Raw genomic sequence first — 19,773 nt, 5'->3', positions numbered from 1 at the left:
AAGAAGAAAAGGACCATCAAGACTGCTACCAGCTACAAGTCTGGCCTGCCTGCAGTCCGGACCGGTCCCCAAAAGACACATTACAAAGGCGTGGCTGCAGAAGAAGAGGGTGCTGGACTGGCCTGTCTGCAGTCCCGACCAATACAGAATCTGTGGTGCATGTTGAAACTCAAAATGAGCCACCGAAGACCTTGTGCTGTTGCACACCTGAAGACTTGTTTGCAGGAAGAATGGGACAAAATTACGCATGAAACGCGTCACCACTTGCTGTTTTCAGTCCATAAAGTGTTTTAAGTGCTATGAAAAAGAGTGGCGACGTTATAAAGTGGGAAGGGCTTCGCTGTCTTTTCTGTAACTTTTTTTTTTTGTGCAAGAATGTTGCAAAGAATCAAAAATTTAATTGTGTTTATTATGAAAAAAAAATAAAATTCCTGAGGTAAAACATCAAATCATGTGCTTTTGTATTGATTTCAATGTAATACAGGTCAAAGATGATTTACAAGTTGCTGTTGTCGTTGTTAATGTTAATCTAACATACCATCCCCACTGTTTCTGGTTCTGGTTCTGGTTCGGGGTCGTGGTTGTGTAAATATAAGTAACGCTCTCTCTTTCCGCCCCGCAGTTCAACAGAAGGCACCACTGTCGGCAGTGCGGCCGCCTGGTGTGTCACGCCTGCTCCGAGCGGAGGATGCTGGTGGAGGGCTGCCCCGGGGACCAAGTCCGAGTGTGTGATCAGTGTTACGCCTTCTTCCATCCAGAGTAAGACCCGGTACCGCGCTCGCTCTGGCCCGGCTCGGCTCGCCCAAGCCGAGCCGAGCCGGGCCACGAGATTATTCACAGAGGACGTCTGTCACGAAGTGGCGCCCAGGATAGCAAATGATTACACACACACACACACACACACACACACACACACACACACACACACAAATCAGCAGATTCCGTGTCAGCAGGAATCGGGTTGGTGATTATCTTGTGTTATTTTGTTTCCAATTGCAGTTCTGACGAGGAGCTGGAGCAAGCCGAAGGTAAACGCCACGACGTGTTTCTTTGTTTATGCCCCCTCCTGCTGTTCTGCACCGGGCCATGTGTCACACCGCCTCTTTCTGCTGGCTGGTGTGGGCTGCTAGCTAGACCGACGTGAGACGCGCTACCAGTTGTAGGCTTATATCCTGTTGGCAGTTTGGAGGGTGGAGGCTGACTGATCTCTTTTCTCCTAGTGACCATTTTCTTGTTTTTAAACCTTATAAAAGGAGTTTTCTCCTCTAGGGTAGAGAGTAGTGATGTTCCTTGCTTCCCTCTCTCTCTCCCTCTTCCTCTCCCTCTCCCCCATCTCTCTCTCTCTCTCTCTCTCTCGCCCTCCCTCTGTCTCCCCGTCTCTCTCTCCCTCTGATCCCCCTCTCTCTCCCCCAGTTCCCCCCTCTTTCACTCTCTCTCGCTCTCTTTCTCTCTCTCCCTCTATCCCCCCCCTCTCTCTTTCTCTCTCTCCCTCTGTCCCCCTCTCTCTCTTTCTCTCTCTCCCTCTGTCCCCCCTCTCTCTCTTTCTCTCTCTCCCTCTGTCCCCCCTCTCTCTCTTTCTCTCTCTCCCTCTGTCCCCCCTCTCTCGCTTTCTCTCTCTCCCTCTGTTCCCCTCTCTCTCTTTCTCTCTCTCCCTCTGTCCCCCCTCTCTCTCTTTCTCTCTCTCCCTCTGTCCCCCCTCTCTCTCTTTCTCTCTCTCCCTCTGTCCCCCCTCTCTCGCTTTCTCTCTCTCCCTCTGTTCCCCTCTCTCTCTTTCTCTCTCTCCCTCTATCCCCCCTCTTTCTCTCTCTCCCTCTGTCCCCCTCTCTCTCTTTCTCTCTCTCCCTCTGTTCCCCTCTCTCTCTTTCTCTCTCTCCCTCTATCCCCCCTCTCTCTCTTTCTCTCTCTCCCTCTGTCCCCCCCCTCTCTCTTTCTCTCTCTCCCTCTGTCCCCCCTCTCTCTCTTTCTCTCTCTCCCTCTATCCCCCCTCTCTTTCTCTCTCTCCCTCTGTTCCCCTCTCTCTCTTTCTCTCTCTCCCTCTGTCCCCCCTCTCTCTCTTTCTCTCTCTCCCTCTGTCCCCCCTCTCTCTCTTTCTCTCTCTCCCTCTGTCCCCCCTCTCTCGCTTTCTCTCTCTCCCTCTGTTCCCCTCTCTCTCTTTCTCTCTCTCCCTCTATCCCCCCTCTTTCTCTCTCTCCCTCTGTCCCCCTCTCTCTCTTTCTCTCCCTCTGTTCCCCTCTCTCTCTTTCTCTCTCTCCCTCTATCCCCCCTCTCTCTCTTTCTCTCTCTCCCTCTGTCCCCCCCCTCTCTCTTTCTCTCTCTCCCTCTGTCCCCCCTCTCTCTCTTTCTCTCTCTCCCTCTATCCCCCCTCTCTTTCTCTCTCTCCCTCTGTTCCCCTCTCTCTCTTTCTCTCTCTCCCTCTGTCCCCCCTCTCTCGCTTTCTCTCTCTCCCTCTGTTCCCCTCTCTCTCTTTCTCTCTCTCCCTCTATCCCCCCTCTCTTTCTCTCTCTCCCTCTGTTCCCCTCTCTCTCTTTCTCTCTCTCCCTCTGTCCCCCCTCTCTCTCGCGCTCTCTCCCCTCTTTCTCTCTCTCCCTCTGTCCCCCCTCTCTCTCGTGCTCTCTCTCCCCCTCTGTCCCCCCTCTCTTTCTCTCTCTCCCTCTGTCCCCTCTCTCCCCCCCTTTCTCTCTCTCCCTCTGTCCCCCCTCTCTCGCGCTCTCTCCCCCTCTGTCCCCCTCTCTTTCTCGCTCTCTCTTTCTCTCACTCTCGCTCTCTCTTTCTCTCTCTCTGTCTTACCCCCCCCTCTCTCTCCCTCTGTCTCTCCCCTCACTCTCCACGTCCCCCCTCTTTCTCTCTCTCTCTCGCTCTCTCCCTCTGTCTCCCCCTCGCTCTCTTTCTCCCCATCCCCCTCTCCCTCTGTCTCCCCCTCTTTTTTTCTATCTCTCTCGCTCTCTCCCTCTGTCTCCCCCCTCGCTCTCTTTCTCCCCATCCCCCTCTTTCTCCCTCTCTCCCCCTCTTTTTTCTATCTCTCTCTCTCTCCCCCCTCTCCCTCTCTCCCCCCACCCTCTCTTCCTACAATTTATTGTGTTGTAACACCAGGCTGTAGATCATTTCTGCAAATGTAGACGGTTCTCAGATTGTTTCATGGATGCAAACTTGTGTACTTTCTGCACAGGATGACGTTATAAATGCAGGAGTAAGCGTGTTACACTTTAAACCCCCGTGTCCACTGCACACCTCTCAATTCACGGAGAGCCGAGCAACCATGCACGTTTGCAATTGAACAGAACAAGATAAGAAAGAGGCCAGTGCTGCAAACTGAAGCGTGTGGACACACATCTATAGTGACTTGTCTGTTATCCCTGTGCAGTAGTCGGGAGCCCTGGGGCGGCAGAGGGAGCCCCGGATGGACTGCTGCATCTGCCCGAGGTCGTTCAGAGACAGATCCACCTCAGCACAAATCCTGCAGAAAACCAGCTGTCGCGGAGCGAGTTCTACTACGAGCAGGTCCGGAGCTGAGCTTTTACCACTTCACAAGATCTTGCGTAATCACGACTTGAGCTTGCCTGGGTCCAGATCTTTGAATCAGCCCACTCCACCGGCTGGACTGATTCTGGTCTGGCATCATGACATGAAAAGGGTTTCTCGGTTGGGAAAGTGATTATCCAGTGAGCGCTGCGGGGGACTTAAAATTAGCCCATCGGTGCCACAGGCGGGACTGACGCTGCTGTGAAGCTGTTGTCAATCTTCAATCCTGACAAGTAGTCGATTACATGACACAAATCCTCCCAGAAGAGAGACCGGCTCTATACGGGAGAGTTACCCCGGCGTCTTGGAAACGTTCACTTAATGGCCCCTCTTTCACGTTTGGGCTCCTGAATCGTATTCTTGAACGTAATATGACCCCTTGATCAACAAATTTATTTTAGTTTGTATTTTATTTTTTTTATTGTACTTGGCCAATTACCCCACTCTTCCGAGCCGTCCCGGTTGCTGCTCCACCCCCTCCGCCGATCCGGGGAGGGCTGCAGACTACCACGTGCCTCCTCCGATACATGGGGAGTCGCCAGCCGCTTCTTTTCACCTGACAGTGAGGAGTTTCACCAGGGGGACGTAGTGCCTGGGAGGATCACGCTACTCCCCCCAGTTCCCCCTATCAAGATAGATGTAGGAAAAAAGACTTTTATCAACACTTTTATTACTTTTACTACCACTTTATCAACCCATTGATGGTGGGTTTTTTTAAATGCTATATATATATATATATATATATATATATATAATCCAGTTAGTCAAGTAAGTTCTCTATGAGAATTTACTTGACTAACTGGATTATTTTGCTCCTTATTTGTTGAGCACTTTCCCTGCCGTTGAATGTTTCTTTTAACAAAGTTTTATATATATATATATTTGTGTGTGTGTGTGTGTGTGTGTGTATATATATATATATATATATATATATATATATATATATAGTACACAGGGGACTATACTGTTGTATACATTTTCTTGCAGTATAAGCCCTGTGACTGCAGTATGAGTGACGACGGTCTTTTGGTGTCCTCCCCAGGCTCCCAGTGCGTACCTGTGTGCCTCCATCTTGTCCCTGCACAGTGACCAAGCTACCTGCGGCCACCAGCTCATCGGCCACTGCCGCTCCTTGTCTCGTAAGCTGACCAACCCGGAGGTGGATGCCTGCCTCCTCACCGATGTCATGCGGCAGCTGCTGTTCAGCGCCAAGCTGATGTTTGTCAAGGTCGGCCGCAGCCTGGACCTGGCCTTGTGCGACAGGTGAGGCGGTGGACACGTGCCGAAATAATATTTGCGTGTCGCCTGTAGTGTTTGTCTAAAAGGAGGGGACACGGTGCACCCATCTGTCAGTGTTTTTTAGGTGGGGGACGGGGGAAGCAGTGAGAGGCACAGGGTAGGGGAGGAGGGAGGGGGACTGAATCCAAGGCCAGGGGAAGGTCATCGTGGGGATCAAGAAGTAGATGTTGCTCGCTATGTAATTTCCTTATTTTTATTCTCACTTTATTTGCTCTCTCATTGTTTCTACCAGTACTTTTTTTTTTATTCTGAGCTCTTTGTAGCAGTTGTTTTTTAAAAGTTTGAAATGGTTCAGTGAAAGGAGGATGAACCATCGTCAGCAGATCAAAGGTTAATTTGTTTGGAATCGTCCTGAATAGAAACTTTGTATCGTTCGTTGCGTTGTTACTTCATCTCACAGGCTGATTCTCTCTGTAGGATGTTCTCTCTCTCTCTCTCTCTCTCTGTCTGTGTTTTTGTCTTCATTTCCCTCTCTGTCTCTCTCTCTCAGACACAAAACAGCAACTCTCACTCCGTTTCCTCTGTTTGCAGCTACATCAGTAAGGTGGACGTCCTTAAGATTCTCGTGACCGCCAATTACAAAGACATCCCCTCTCTGGACGACATCCTGGAGACGGCTGCCGTCACACGGCTCCGCAACCAGCTGCTGGAGACAGAGTACTACCAGCTGGCAGTGGAGGTATACACAGGTTTTAAAGTTGCAAACCTCTGCCAAGGCCAAGTCGCAGTTCTGAACATAGTCCTGCACACAGGCAGGGGAGTTTAAAGGGGATTTGTGTCGTACTTCTTTCTAGCATATATCAGAATATATGAATGATACTGACTGAAGCAAAGTAAGCAAGTCATAGCTTACCCCACCCCCAGATTTCTGCCTTCAAAAGCATGTGGGCTGGGGTGTCTGGTTGGCGTGGCGGTCTAATTCTGTTGCCTACCCACACGGGGATCAGTGGTTCGAATCCCTGTGTTACCTCCGGCTTGGTCGGGCGTCCCTCCAGACACAATTGGCCGTGTCTGCGGGTGGGAAGCCGGATGTGGGTACGTGTCCTGGTTGCTGCACTAGCGCCTCCTCTGGTTGGTTGGGGGGCCTGTTCAGGGGGGAGGAATAGCGTGATCCTCCCACACGCTACGTCCGCCCAGGGAAACTCCTCACTGTCAGGTGAAAAGAAGCGGCTGGTGACTCCACATGTATGGGAGGAGGCATGTGGTAGTCTGCAGCCTTCCCCGGATCGGTAGAGGGGGTGGAGCAACGATTGGGACGGCTCAGAAGAGTGGGGTAATTGGCCAAATACAATTGGGGGGGGGGGGGGTTAAAAAAAATCAGTTAACGTTAGGATTGTAACGCTGGTGTCCGACTAAATAATGTTTGTGGCTGGAGACTGTAAACTGACCCGTCAGTCTGGCAGACAGGCGGGCTAGATTTAATCAGTATATTCTGATTTTAAAACCAATTTGGCGGCCAAGAAATTTGACTTGTTCATGAAACTGGGGATACGCTGTAATGTGTAGTTAATAACTTCTCACCAACCATTTATTACATAAGCAGTGATCAACTGAAAGTTAACGTTTTTAAAATAACGAAGAGGCCGGTGTTACTTGAGACCATGGACCATTAAAGGGATTTACGGTAAAATGCTGGAAGAAGAGCAATAACGTACTTGGATGTACTAGTCTACCCCCTGAGTAGAAATGCTGCTTTTTTTCTGACAGCACATTTGTGGTCAAAAGAGATTCATTGATATTGTTGTGATTGGTACTTTGGCGGCACGGTGGCGCGGCGGTTAGCACTGTCGCTCCACAGCAAGTAGGTCCTGGGTTCGAACCCCAGGGTTGTCCAACCTTGGGGGTCATCCCAGGTCGTCCTCTGTGTGGAGTTTGCATGTTCTCCCCGTGTCTGCGGTGGGTTTTCTGGTTTCCCCCACCATCAAAAGAAACATGCGTTTTAGGGTTTATACTCCTGTCTGTGCCCCTGAGCAAGGCAAATGGGACAAGAACTGGAGTTGGTCCCCGGGTGCAGCATGAAGGTGGCAGCCCACTGCTCCTAGCTACACAGATCCCAGCTGGGATGGGTTAAAGGGGAGTAACAAAGGAAACTGCATGATAATGAATTTCTCCTGCAGGTGTCTACGAAGAGTGGTCTGGACCCGGGCGGGGTGTGGCACGCGTGGGGCATGTCCTCCCTCAAGGCGGGCAACCTCTCGGCGGCCCGGGAGAAGTTCAGCCGCTGTCTGAAGGCCCCAGTGGACCGGAACCAGCTCAGCCTGGGTCCCTGTCCGCTACAGGAGATCGTCCAGCACCTGGAGTCGATGGTGCGACCCACGCTGACCATGGTAGGAGGGCAGGCCTACAAGCGCCGTCTCGTGTCATTTGTGCATGTGTGAGTTTTGAGGCCTCTTTGACCTTTGAACTTGTGGTGTTGTGCGTTTTATTCCCATTGTGAAAAATGGCCGGCATGCCTACCGCAGTCAGTAAGCCAGTCAGCAAGTCGTTCTCTCTGTGACCATGTCTGCTTCTTGGTAGCGTAGGAAAGGTCTTCTTCATGTGGGTTTCTTCTGTCGTGCTCAAGTCATCACATCAGACTACCAGCCTTGTGTAACAGAAAGTAAATGGCGACATGTGCTGTAAGAACTGCGATGATAAGGCCATGATAATTCCTCAGACTCGTGCCCTCGGTGCTGCACATTTTAGTCAGGTCAGTTTTATTTGTATAGCCCAACATCACAAATTACAAATGTGCCTCAAGGGGCTTCGCAGCAACACAACATCCTGTCCTTAGACCCTGGCATCGGGTAAGAAACAACCCCCTGACAAGAAAAACCTTTAAGGGGGAGGAAAAATAGGAAGAAACCTCAGGGAGAGCAACAGAGGAGGGCGTCGCTCTCCTGAGACAGACAGCGTGCAACGTCTTGTGTATTTGTGCTGGGCTTGCCGGTAAATACTGTGTACTAATTGAATTCATTTACAATCCTGAAGAAGCCATGGCAGCCATGGTGGACGTCCACACTCCCGCATGGGTACTGGACTTCAGGGTTCACTTGAATCTGGTTTTTTGTTGTTGACTTTTTCCTCCTTTTTCTCCCCAATTGTACTTGGCTGATTACCCTATTTCCCGAGCCGTCCCGGTCGCTGCTCCGCCCCCCTCTGCCGACCCGGGGAGGGCTGCAGACTACCACATGCCTCCTCCCATACATGTGGAGTCGCCAGCCGCTTCTTTTCACCTGACAGTGAGGAGTTTCACCAGGGGGGGGGGGGGACGTAGCACGCGGGAGGATCAAGCTGTTCCCCCGCCCCCCCGAACAGGTGCCCCGACCGACCCCCAAGGTTGTGGGGGTCATCCCAGGTCGTCCTCTGCGTGGAGTTTGCACGTTCTCCCCCACGTCTGTGGTGGGTTTCCTCCGGGCGCTCCGGTTTCTCTCGCCGTCAGAAAGACGCGCATGTCAGAGTTAATACTCCTGTCTGTGCCCCTGAGCAAGGCGACGGAAAGAGGAACTGGAGTTGGTCCCCGGATGCTGCACGGCGGCTGCCCACTGCTGCTAGCTGCACAGCTGGGATGGGTTGCATGCAGAGCAGAACCTCCCCATGGGGATCAATAAAGTAGTAAAAGATAATGTATATGGGTAGAATGGGAGAACTGAAGTGCGACGGGAGTACACTGTGTGTAAAGCAGACATGGCGGCGGGTGTTGTGTAACATCCCGAGGGGCAGCAGAAACGCTCCCCTAGATGTGCGGATCACGTCGGGGGGGGTGAATGGATTCCCACCGGCGCCATTTACCGCGCTCCGCTGCTCCATTGTGAGGCCGGTTATGTAACGGTAAACGATGCCCGCTTCGTTAAGGGTCACTGCGGATGGCCCGGCCCTGACGGCGGCTGTGCGGGGCAGTAGCTGTCGTTCCTGTCACAGCCCTGCGGCCGGAGATGTACCGCGGTAACGTGTAAAAACCGAGTGGTGGAAAAGTTGTTCAAAAACAGAGGCAGTGGAAAGTCACCCGTGTTGGTGCCGTGCCACTCACGGCGAATCTCTTAGAAAAAACAACTAGTTATGTAACAGGCGTCCTCCCCCTTCCAGTTTTATGTCTGATTGGCATTCAGAAGGTTAAGTAACTCTCGGCTTCACCTGGTGTGGGATGTGGACTCAACTCGGTTGAGTCCCAGTTCCCTTTTCAGTGGAAGTCCAGTCTCGGATAATACCCCCGCTGGTGCTGAAAGCAGTTCAGTTGTTTCCAGGCAACCTAAGCACAGGCTGGCGCGTCATCGTTTCCATGGCTTCTGCTGTCTGCTTACACACACATGTAGAAACCTGCCTTTGATATAGTGTATTAGTCGTAAATAGTTGTTCCTTGTTGCCCAGGTGACCAACTCTCTATTCACCAGTGCCCCGACCACACCGGTACTAACGACCTTGACTTGTGTACCCTCTCGTTTACCCGCATGTGTGTGTGTGTACGCCGTAGTCCTCTTTTGGCGAGGACATCCTGTCGTCGCTACGGGAACTGGAGGAGGCCCTCGGCGAGCCTGGCCCGACAGACCGCCCCGAGGGCCAGGCCCAGATCAGCAGCCTCCAGCAGGAGTGTCTCCACTACCTGAACGCCTACGGAACACATCTGGCCCTGGTCAGCTTCTACATGCGCCACCACCGCATGATGGAGGCACTGGCGCACCTGCTGAGCAAGGTGAGGGCTTACGCTTCAGCTCACCTCTACAGTTTGGCTCCAGTTTGAGAGCTGGGTAAATGTGCACGTAGGAGGCAAATGTTATCGTAAACAGATAGCATTTATGTACCTAGCATTTGTGAAATATCTGAGTATGTGTAACCTGTCATATCTCCAGCTCTGCAGTTTTGAGTTGCTCCAGAGGCGGTGCACATTTCCAACTTCCCTCACTCTGCATTTTTTTCATCCAGCCCCCATCAGTGTAGGCTGTTTTGCATTTGTGCCATTTCTGAAAAACAGGTTCTCCAACTTAGGGCTTTCGGATCTATTTCGCCTGTCGACACAAGGTGTGACTGTATTGTCTGTGAAATCAAATGGGGCTTAACGAATGCCCAGAGGGAAAACACTACAGGCAATGCAAACGGGGTTGAGCAATATGGACGTCATCATCATCGGCAGTCACTCGGGGTCGAGTATGACCATCCTCCCTCTGGGTCCTAAGGGGGGGGGGGGTGTAGATGCCGATCCTGGAGCTGCATAACGGGAGGACGCCTGTGCGTGACAGCTTCTTACGTGGAGAGGCTGATGCGCCTGTGTTCTTAACTGTGTTGCCTATAAGTTAGCGTCCACCCCCCCTCTCCTCCATGTTGGCTTAGGACTGTCCGGAGGAAGTCTTCCTGGATGGGGTGTTGCAGCCCAGTCTTGAGCGAGGCCGTCTAGGCTCGCTGCAGGGGATGCTGGAGACCTTGGACCCGGGCCTAGAGTCCTGCAGCCGCTACCTGATCGCCGCCTGCCAGCTGCTGCAGCGCCGCAGCCACTATCACACCCTGTACCAGCTCCAGCAGTTCATGATGGTCAGAAACATTTCACTTGTTGGCTACAACTTAACAAATGAACAGGACAAAAAAAGAAAGAAATTCGAAGTTCTAAATGAATTTACTCTTCAAAAGTCAAGAAAGTGAGACAGTTCAAATTTCAAGCGACGTTGGTTTATTCTCCATTGGAGTTCTTTGAATTCATATGAGACTGCCCCTGTTTACCCCCCACCCCCTTCCCTGTGTGCCCCCAACTACAGGATCACGTGAGGGCGGCCATGACTTGCATTCGCTTCTTCACCCATGGGGCCCAGTCGTACTTGCAGTTTGGAGAGCAGCAGGTAGGTGTGTTTTCGTCTTGTTTTGAGCCGTGAGCAGTTGTCCACCAACATGTCAAACATTTACATTCTGGGATTCCAAGATTCACAATGACCATGTGTGACCACACCTTTAGCCCTGATTCTTACCCTGACCATGACCTTTACCCTTGACCTTGAACAGCGTTGGTTGGTCAGAGCCAAGGAGCACCTGAGGACGTACTTACAGGAGCAGCAGGGCCGGGGCGCGGGGAGGAGGAAGTCTCCTGTCAACTCCTTTAGGAAGATGATGTCATCGAGTGACGTGTCCAGGTGAGGGGATCCCAGTTAAAATATCAAAAACTCAAATCTTAGGGTGTCCAGGTAGCATGGCGGTCTATTCCGTTGCCTAACAACACGGGGATTGCCAGTTCGAATCCCCCTGTTATCTCAGGCGTGTTTGGGCGTCCCTACAGACTCAATTGGCTGTGTCTGCAGGCGGGAAGCTGGATGTGGGTATGTGTCCTGGTCGCTGCACTAGCGCCTCCTCTGGTCGGTTGGGGCACCTGCTCTGGGGGGAATAGCATGATCCTCCCACGCGCTACGTCCCCCTGGCGAAACTCCTCACTGTCAGGTGAAAAGAAGCGGCTGGCGACTCCACATGTATGGGAGGAGACATGTGGTGGTCTGCAGCCCTCCCCGGATTGGCAGAGGGGGTGGAGCAGAGACCGGGACGGCTCGGAAGAGTGGGGTAATTGGCTGGGTATCAAATCTTGTCTAATCTTTCTAAAGGAATCTCTAATCTAACTCCATCCCATCTCAAACACCCAGACCACAGGTTTGAAATCCATGAATGCAGAATGTCCAAGGCTCAGCATTTTCAGGTTTTATTTTTCAAAGCCATCCGGCGTGCCGAATTTCGCCGCAAGAGGACACTGTTACACAACCTCACATGAACAGGAACAACTTTTGGATCCGTGGAAACATAAACTCCGGGTGAAAAATCTGGGTATTTTAGCAGTGGTTCGGCCTGGATTCGCCCTGTCACAAAAGCGGGGAGGCGTCTCCTTCGAGACCGCCGGCCGGAGAGATGCGGTTGGCGAACACATGCGGTACGAGGGTGGGTGTTTGAACTAAAATAGGGATCGATTGGCCACTAAATTGGGGGGAAAAAGGGAAAAACCAGAAATAAATTTGTGAAGAAAAAAAAAATCTGGGTATTTTTCAGTGAAAATCGGTAAAAAGGGAAAACGCCGAGCCTTGAGAATATCTGACCAGTTGTCTCGCTTGCCAGGGGCGTTTGTCTCCTTGTCTTCGTGGCATTGGTGTACAGGCATATTGGCAGCTACTTATACGGTCCATACTGAAACACATGGTTAAAGTACATGACTACATATCATCGCTGTTAGAGGAAAACCACGTGTCTGCAAAGGATCTAACTCCACAGGAAGTGGAAGAAATCACGACTACTTAATTATCTTGTCACCAAACATTACATTTTCACAAGATTTGTGAAACATTTTTTTCATTTCTCTATGAACTTTGTGGCGTTCACAAACCTGAAAGGGGTACTTATACACTGTTTCGTGTAATAAAAAGGAAATCACCGGTTTTGTGGTTTCGCCCGACAGCGGTGATGTGATGGAAGCTCGCCAGCCGCTCTCTTTCCCACCTTTCTTCTTCAGATTCATTTGACTGCGGGTGTGGGAAAAATTGAGAAGGGAATATGTAAAAAAAAAAAAGATGAAAAACTGCAGTTTGGACTTGTATTTTGTCTCCAGAACTGCAGTGTTTGAGTCCAACATTTGGACTGTCTCTCTGTGTTATATTGACCGAGTCACCTTTTCCCCGGACAAGCCGACTCCCCCTGACTCCTCGTGCCTCTCCTGCGCTTTCTCCCTGCAGGCACATGAACACAATTGAACTTCAGCTGGAGGTGACCAAGTTCCTTCACCGCTGTGAGGCCTCTTCCAAGGCTGTGCACACAAGTGTTCCTTCCTCCAAGACCCCAGGCCTCAGTTCACCACCCACGCTGTTTGGGGGCAGCCCCATGAAGGTGGAGGTCGCCTGCAAGGTGAGCCTCTAAGTGGAATGAAGTCATTATATTCAAAGCATTGTGATATCACTTCATGTCCCCGGAACTGAAGCAAATATGGCTGCTAGCTTTGTCCCCCCCCCCCGCCCCTAATTGTCTCCGGCCAATAACCCCACTCTCCTGAGCCGTCCGGTCACTGCTCCACTGAGAGCTGCAGACTACCACATGCCTCCTCCCATACATGTGGAGTCGCCAGCTGCTTCTTTTCACCTGACAGTGAGGAGTTTCACCAGGGGGACGTAGCACGTGGGAGGATCAAGCTATTCCCCCCAGTATCCCCAACCGACCACAAGAGGCGCTAGTGCAGCGGCCAGGACACATACCCACATCCGGCTTCCCACCCGCAGACATGGACAGTTATGTCTGTAGGGACGCCCGACCAAGCCGGAGGTAACACGGGGATTCAAACCGGCGAGCCCCGTGTTGGTAGGCAAGGGAAACAAAAGCTGCTGGCCTTGTTAATCTGTTGCTTCATTGGGTCCAAGATGGGGGTTTTTTTTTCCGATCTGAAATGACTTTCCTAAATTGTTCTTCTGGAGATTATCAGTATGTGGTAAGTGAACATCACATTTGCATATATTCAGGGGCCAACCACTGAAGGTGCATAGGTCTCTTCCTCTTCTTCTTCCTCCTCTTCTTCTTCTGTCACTTTGAGCTCAGTTTTAATGAGGTTCCCATTCAGGGAAACTCGTGAAATTTTGGCAGCCTTGTCGGGTTGGCGGGAACTTGGAGATAGATCGCGATCAAGGCCAATGAAAGCCTGGGCGGTGATATGCTTGAAGTTTTACAGATTCCAGAAATGTATGGCCACCCCTTGAGATCATAATGCACAAAATGTTTTACACATATGGAGTAGATCACGCTGATTTTTTTTTTCCTCATCGAACCCATGAAGCCTGCCAGTTTGAATTTTAAAAAAACATCCTTTTTTTATACTCGCCGCAAGTTGGTCTGATTTTTAATCTCATTTAGCCTGTGTCCTCTAGTCATCCTTCTTTAATGCAAAGGAGATTTTGATATCTCGAAAGATGGCTGTCATATTACCAAATAAAATGAAAAAACGTGAAGCCTACAAGATAATGGGCTATAACTCCGTGACCGTTTGATTGTTATGAAACTTTGTACAGATGTTTAGGTGTGTTGGATAACCATAGGTGCAAAAGTATTACAGTATCTTCCCATAGCGGGCGCCACAGATGCCCGAACTTTATGTCTCATAAAGGGAATGACCAAATGCCATGACATTTGTTCCACATTCTATTCGGCCAGGACATTTTCAAAATCCCAAATTTGGCCAAAATCAATTCCAGTGGCTATGACCTCTGATATTTCAGCTTAATTATGATAATAATAATAATTACATTTATATTGTGCTTTATCTAGACACCCAAAGCACTTCACAATAAAGGGGGTAGCTCACTTCAACCCCCACCAATGTGTAGCACTATCTGGGTGATGCATGGCAGCCATTTTGCACCAGAACGCTCACCACACATCAGCTTGAGGTGGAGAGGGAGGAATCATTGAGCCCATTACATGGGGGGGGGGGATGATTAGGTGGCCAGATGAAGAGAACCAGGTTGGGAATTTTGCCACGACATCAGGGAATCCTCTACTCTTTGTGATAATGACCACAGTGAGTCAGGACCTCAGTTTAACGTCTCATCCGAAGGACAGCATCTCCTACAGCACAGTGTCCCCGTCACTGCACTGAGGCATTGGGATTTGATATTTTAGTAGGACCAGCGGAAACACTGCCCCCTACTGGCCCACCAACACCACTTCCGGCAGCAACTCAGTTTTCCTTGGGAGGTCTCCCATCCAAGTACTAGCCCAAGCCCACTCCTGCTTAGCTTCCGTCATTTGGTAGAGCCAGAGTACATCTTGGTATGGCTGCCGGCGCAATAACTTATAACTGAGCTTGTGTTTACACGATCACTACGAAACTTGCCAAGGTCATCGGACAGCCTAGAATATTTGTACCGCATCTTATGCCAATCAATCAATGTATGATCGAACAGCGGAGACATTAACCAAATTTCAATAGACATCAATTGTTTTCGTAAGTCAGCTACTGAAAAGTGTGAAAACTCACTGATGGAACAAACACACCAGGAGATTTTTGGTTTCTTCACTTGCAAAGATTACGGTAATTTGAAGCGTTGTTTCATGCATCTCTGTTAGCATCATTACCCTTGGATGCTATCCTTGGATGTGAGTGAGAGACAGACAGGTTTAGTTGTGTGTGCGCGCCAACTGCATACCACAATTTCTATATTTGTGCTTGGCACCTGTAACAGCCGCTTGCGGCTATATTTCGTGACTGTCTTTAGTAACTGGTTATGTAACCAAAACCATAAGTGAAAAAGACTTTTTTCAGTTTACAATGTGCTACTGGGGTTTCCAAGAAACAATTTTTCCATGTTCAAGTGAAACCCTACAAGAATCGATGTGGGGGGGGGGGGGAATCATTTTTTAGCTAAATGTATTCTGAATCGGGGTTTTAGTGACCCTTGCTACTACTGGTATTCTGTGGTGGAAGCTGTGGAAAAGAAGCTTTTATGTAAAGGGAATAGGAAAAACAATTCATTCTTAATTTGTGTTTTTCACAGGTGATGCTGGGAGGGAAGAACATTGAAGAGGGCTTTGGCATTGCCTACAGAGTCATACAGGTACGGGAGACAGACGCCGCCGCTTTTCCATCTGCCAGCTCCATCAAATTCAGTTTCAATAAGGTTTGTTTAGAGAAGCCCCGAAGAAGGCGGAGAGAAAATTCTCCAGTCGAGCCTTACCGTGTGTTCAAGGGCTAAAAAAAGTAGAGCAAGAGATTACCAAAACCAGTCACGAGGGAATGGCAAGAGCTGAAAACGGAGTTCTTAGTGCAAAAGTTAAGTACTCACCTCATCTCCCCCACTTCCTTTCCTGTTTCCCCATCACCTTCTTTTGCCATTCCCTCCCCCTCGTCCTTCCCTCATTTATTCATTCTCCCTATCCTTAACCCCTCCTCTCTCTTTCCCTCTACCCCTACTCTCCTCTCTCACTTTCTCTCTCGCTCTCTCGCCCACCATCTATCCCTCGGCTTCTACCAGGACTTCCAGCTGGAGGCCCAGGCCGTGTACGTGCGTGCGGGTCAGAGGCTGGTGCGGCAGAGGCAGTATGCGGCGGTCCGTCAGCTGCTGAAGTGCGTGGCTGAGTCGGGGACCGCCACCAAGAACGACTGTGATGCCATCATCCTCAGCTGCGTCTCCATGGCGGACAAATGTCCCGCAGATGTGAGGGACAGGTTTTTATTCTGGTACTCTTCAGCTGTGGTCAAGGCCAGGCGCGCGGGAAGATGTTCTAAGTAGGGGGGCTGCCAACCAAAACCAAAAGTGTTGTGGTGAGCCCGGGACCACACAACCCCGTGAGTGCTCTATTATTCACACCGGCCGGAATGGACCAGAACCGACAACAATGTAATGAGGCCCCCCCCATGCCCCCCCACCACCACGAGGGGGAGCTGCAGCCCCCCCCCCTTCCCGCTCTAATTGTTAAGGCACTAGAAAATGAGACAAAGCTTGATAAGGATACGTAGCTGAACTGGACCTCAGAGTCTGTGTGAGATCACATTAACAAAGAAATTATTTTTTATTCCTTGTCTCAGGCCAAGGAGCTGGAAAGTCTCATTCTGGATACCAAGAGTACAGAGAACAAGGTAGTGTAGCGCTAACAGCACTACGTTCTTCCTGTTGTCGTGTTCATGCTTGGTTTTCAGTCAGTCGATTTATAGAACTTCAGTTATATAGTAAATATTCATGAAAATTTACCATTTATATAGGACAAGAGTGTGTGTGTGTGTGTGTAAATGATGATGATAATGATGTTTTTCATATTTTCATTTTTGTTACTGTTTGCCAGTGTTACTTTCATCCTCATCTTTCTCTGCGTATCTTCAGATCAAGGCCTACCTGCTTTGTGGTAAGATGAGACCAGCATATCTCCTGGCGGTGAAACAGGAGCCGGGTCGGGCCGGTCCACTAGTCCAGGAGGTTCTCCAGGCCGCCGAGGGAGCAGAGGACTCCGTGATGCAGAACATCTGCCGCCAGTGGCTCTCCGAGCACCTCAGTAGAATGCCCCAGCAGCGCCACGGTCGACCCAACCCTCGGCAATGAGGACCTCCGCCAGGTATCGCATGAGCAGCCCTTGAAACCGAAACACAGAGCCTCAAAAGTCACAATCCAAGGTTTCTTCGCACATCTGGAAGTCTGTCTGAGCTCCACGGGGAACTTGACGATTTACACGTCTTGAAAAGTCCTGACACTTGAAAAAACAAGGTCTGTACTGGGTTGGAAACCGATTTTTCAGTCACGATATGCAGATGACTCAGTGGTTTATGGTCAGGTATCCACTGTTGTCCTGCATGTTGGGGTATTTGTTGTTGTGAAGAATTACCTTCTGCAGTAGAGCGCCATGGCCCACCCGATGGTCGTACCGCCGCTGTCAGCAGCATCACTCTCAACACAGACCTACATGTGATCAAGAAATTAGGTTGTGGGGTGGTGTGGATTTTGACGATAATAAATCCCTTAGGAACCCTGTAAAGCGACCTTGAGAGCTTTTTGCCCCCTTGCCCCCCACACACCCTTTTTTGTTGTTGTAAAGGAATCACCACTGTGCTTTATCTGCATTCTGGAAGTAATCTGTCAGTAATTCTGGAAGTAATCTGTCAGTAATTCTGGAAGTAATCTGTCAGTAATTCTGGAAGTAATCTGTCAGTAATTCTCATCTGCAAGAAATGTTTTGCACTGTTACAGACTGGAACGGCAGCCATTATATGTAACAAAACTGCAGCGTGTACATGGACAGTTTTTACATCCACCTATTTCCAGGCATATCTCTCTGACCCAGTACTCGTCTCTGAGTTATCTTCTACCTCAGCCAAAAAGGGAAGACGTCTTTTCTCTTAAAGAAAAGCTTCTATTTTGATTCTACAAGTTTGCAATGTAATTGCCCCCCCCCCATTCTGTTATCCCTCCATTATTTTTTCTTACTCGGATGAAGTATTGAGCCTTGATCGTGAGCTGTCACGTGACAGGAAGTTGATGCTGCATGTTCACTCTTTTAGGGCACTGGGTAAATAATGTCCGTGCTTTGGTCTGGACACCATTGTTGGCTTGTTTTCCTGACTGTTTCACCTTCCGCTTGGCTGTGGATCTCTGGGTCATCTTGTCAGCTTGCGCTGTCTTTTTTCGTGGTACTGAAAGGGCATTAAGGATGGCAGGAGGAGCCTTCCGCAGGATTAAAGAAAATGAACAATTCGGATGCAGAAAGGGACGTAGGTGAGGACCACATCAGGCCCGCCTAAGATATTCTTTGATTTAGAATCATCTCAGAAGTGCCGTCTCCAGTCGGTGCCGTGGTCTGTCGTCACCTTCAGGAGGTGGATGAGATGTTGTTGTTCACCGCCGTCATCAAAATAGAGCCTTCATAGACGCTCCAGTAATATTTGAAAAAAAATTACTTCTAATAATTACTTGTGGCTGTCATTAATTTGAGATAGTTTCCACCCCTTTGTCCTCATAGATGTGACTCCTCTTCATCAGGCCTAAACTAAGTGTGTGTGTGTGTGTGTGTGTGTGAGTGAATATGGTAAGGTGGACACACACACACACACACACACAATCAAGGAATGTCTCAGAAAAGGGATTTGAGTTTTAATATATGGCATCATGCCACCTTGTGTATGAAGCTTTGTTCGTTTACTTGACAATCTGTGTTACTGGAGCGTGGCGGTACATATGTTCTGGTAGTGTGAGGAGGAGGAGGAGGAGGAGGAGGCCTGAGGAGACCCGTCTGAGCGTGCTGTCGGTGGTGTTTGGTCTCACATTAGCTCTTGTCTGCACACGGGCTGCATCTCACATTCTCAGAACACTTCCTTTCCTCGTCCCTGTCAGCTGCGCGCGGCAGAGAGGCGCGTGGCGGTGGGAAAAGCGTTGCAGGATTTCGTTTCTGTGCATTGTGAGGCGTAGAGGAACGAGAGCGGAGAGTAGGAAGCCATCTCAGACCGCTGTGAAGAAGCAACCTCGGGATACTGACATTTGTGCACGCTGAGGATCCTCCCCAACACGGACTGTTCTCATCATCACTGCCGCACTTTCTACATAGGAAACCCCAAAAGTGTAACAGCGTTGCGACTGCCACGATAGCGCAGGGGCGGAGAGGCGGAGGTTAGGACTGATCCGTCTGACCCCTGTGACATATTAATATGAAATGTATTCACGCTTGGAAATTGGAGTAGCATGGTCCAGCTCTCGGTAACTGTGGTTTTCACCGATTATGTCATGTGACCTCTCCGACTGTTCATCTACATTGGAAACCCCTGACTAATAAATTTGTGCATTGTTATTCGAATGTTTGGTGTGAAGGTTATTAAGATGATTCTCTCATCATCGGCCGCTTCTCCGGGGTCGGGTCGCGGCGGCGGCGAGCGCTCCAGACGTCCCTCTCCCCAGCAACGCTCTCCAGCTCCTCCTGGAGGATTCCAAGGCGTTCCCAGGCAAGAACGGACATGTAGTCCCTCCAGCGAGTTCTGGGTCTACCCTGGGGTCTCCTCCCAGTTGGTCGTCCTGGACCAGTCTGCGATGCCGGAAGTCAGCACGCCCTGGTCCCCGCTTTTGCCCGCTGCCCGGCCTGTATTGCACCCTACCCCAGTGCTCATCCCCGCCGGTGGTGGCTCCGTGTTGTTGGTTTTCTCCCCTTTTCTCCCCAATTGTATCCGGCCAATTACCCCACTCTTCCGAGCCATCCCGGGCGCTGCTCCACCCCCTCTGCCGATCCGGGGGAGGGCTGCAGACTACCACATGCCTTCTCCCATACATGTGGAGTCACCAGCCGCTTCCTTTCACCTGGCAGTGAGGAGTTTCACCAGGGGGATGTAGCATGTGAGAGGATCACGCTATTCCCCCTCCCCCCCGGACAGGCACGCCAACCAACCAGAGGAGGCGCTAGTGCAGCGACCAGGACACACCTGCATCCGGCTTTCCAGCCGCAGACATGACCAATTGTGTCCGTAGGGACACCCAACCATGCCGGAGGTAACACGGGGATTCGAACCGGCGATCC

General features: G+C 50.4%; 1 protein-coding gene across 1 annotated transcript in view; it reads left to right on the top strand.

Annotated features, from left to right (window-relative positions):
* Nucleotides 1–19,050, top strand: part of zfyve26 (zinc finger, FYVE domain containing 26) — a 66,296-nt gene extending 47,246 nt beyond the window's left edge. Inside the window, exons 29-43 of the mRNA XM_056295783.1 lie at nt 623–759; nt 1,000–1,028; nt 3,365–3,498; nt 4,562–4,782; nt 5,350–5,497; nt 6,936–7,145; nt 9,269–9,487; nt 10,123–10,320; nt 10,542–10,622; nt 10,783–10,910; nt 12,483–12,651; nt 15,285–15,344; nt 15,762–15,944; nt 16,316–16,366; nt 16,608–19,050. Of these exons, the coding sequence (XP_056151758.1) occupies nt 623–759; nt 1,000–1,028; nt 3,365–3,498; nt 4,562–4,782; nt 5,350–5,497; nt 6,936–7,145; nt 9,269–9,487; nt 10,123–10,320; nt 10,542–10,622; nt 10,783–10,910; nt 12,483–12,651; nt 15,285–15,344; nt 15,762–15,944; nt 16,316–16,366; nt 16,608–16,823 (2,184 nt within the window). The 3' untranslated portion in view covers nt 16,824–19,050. The remainder of the gene's footprint in view (nt 1–622; nt 760–999; nt 1,029–3,364; nt 3,499–4,561; nt 4,783–5,349; nt 5,498–6,935; nt 7,146–9,268; nt 9,488–10,122; nt 10,321–10,541; nt 10,623–10,782; nt 10,911–12,482; nt 12,652–15,284; nt 15,345–15,761; nt 15,945–16,315; nt 16,367–16,607) is intronic.
* The last annotated feature ends 723 nt before the right edge of the window (nt 19,051–19,773 follow it).

Source organism: Lampris incognitus, chromosome 16 (assembly GCF_029633865.1).
Source record: "Lampris incognitus isolate fLamInc1 chromosome 16, fLamInc1.hap2, whole genome shotgun sequence".
In the NCBI taxonomy this organism is placed as follows: Eukaryota; Metazoa; Chordata; class Actinopteri; order Lampriformes; family Lampridae; genus Lampris; species Lampris incognitus.
The sequence above is the reverse complement of the archived record's forward strand: the minus strand, read 5'-3'. Positions and strand labels throughout refer to the sequence as shown.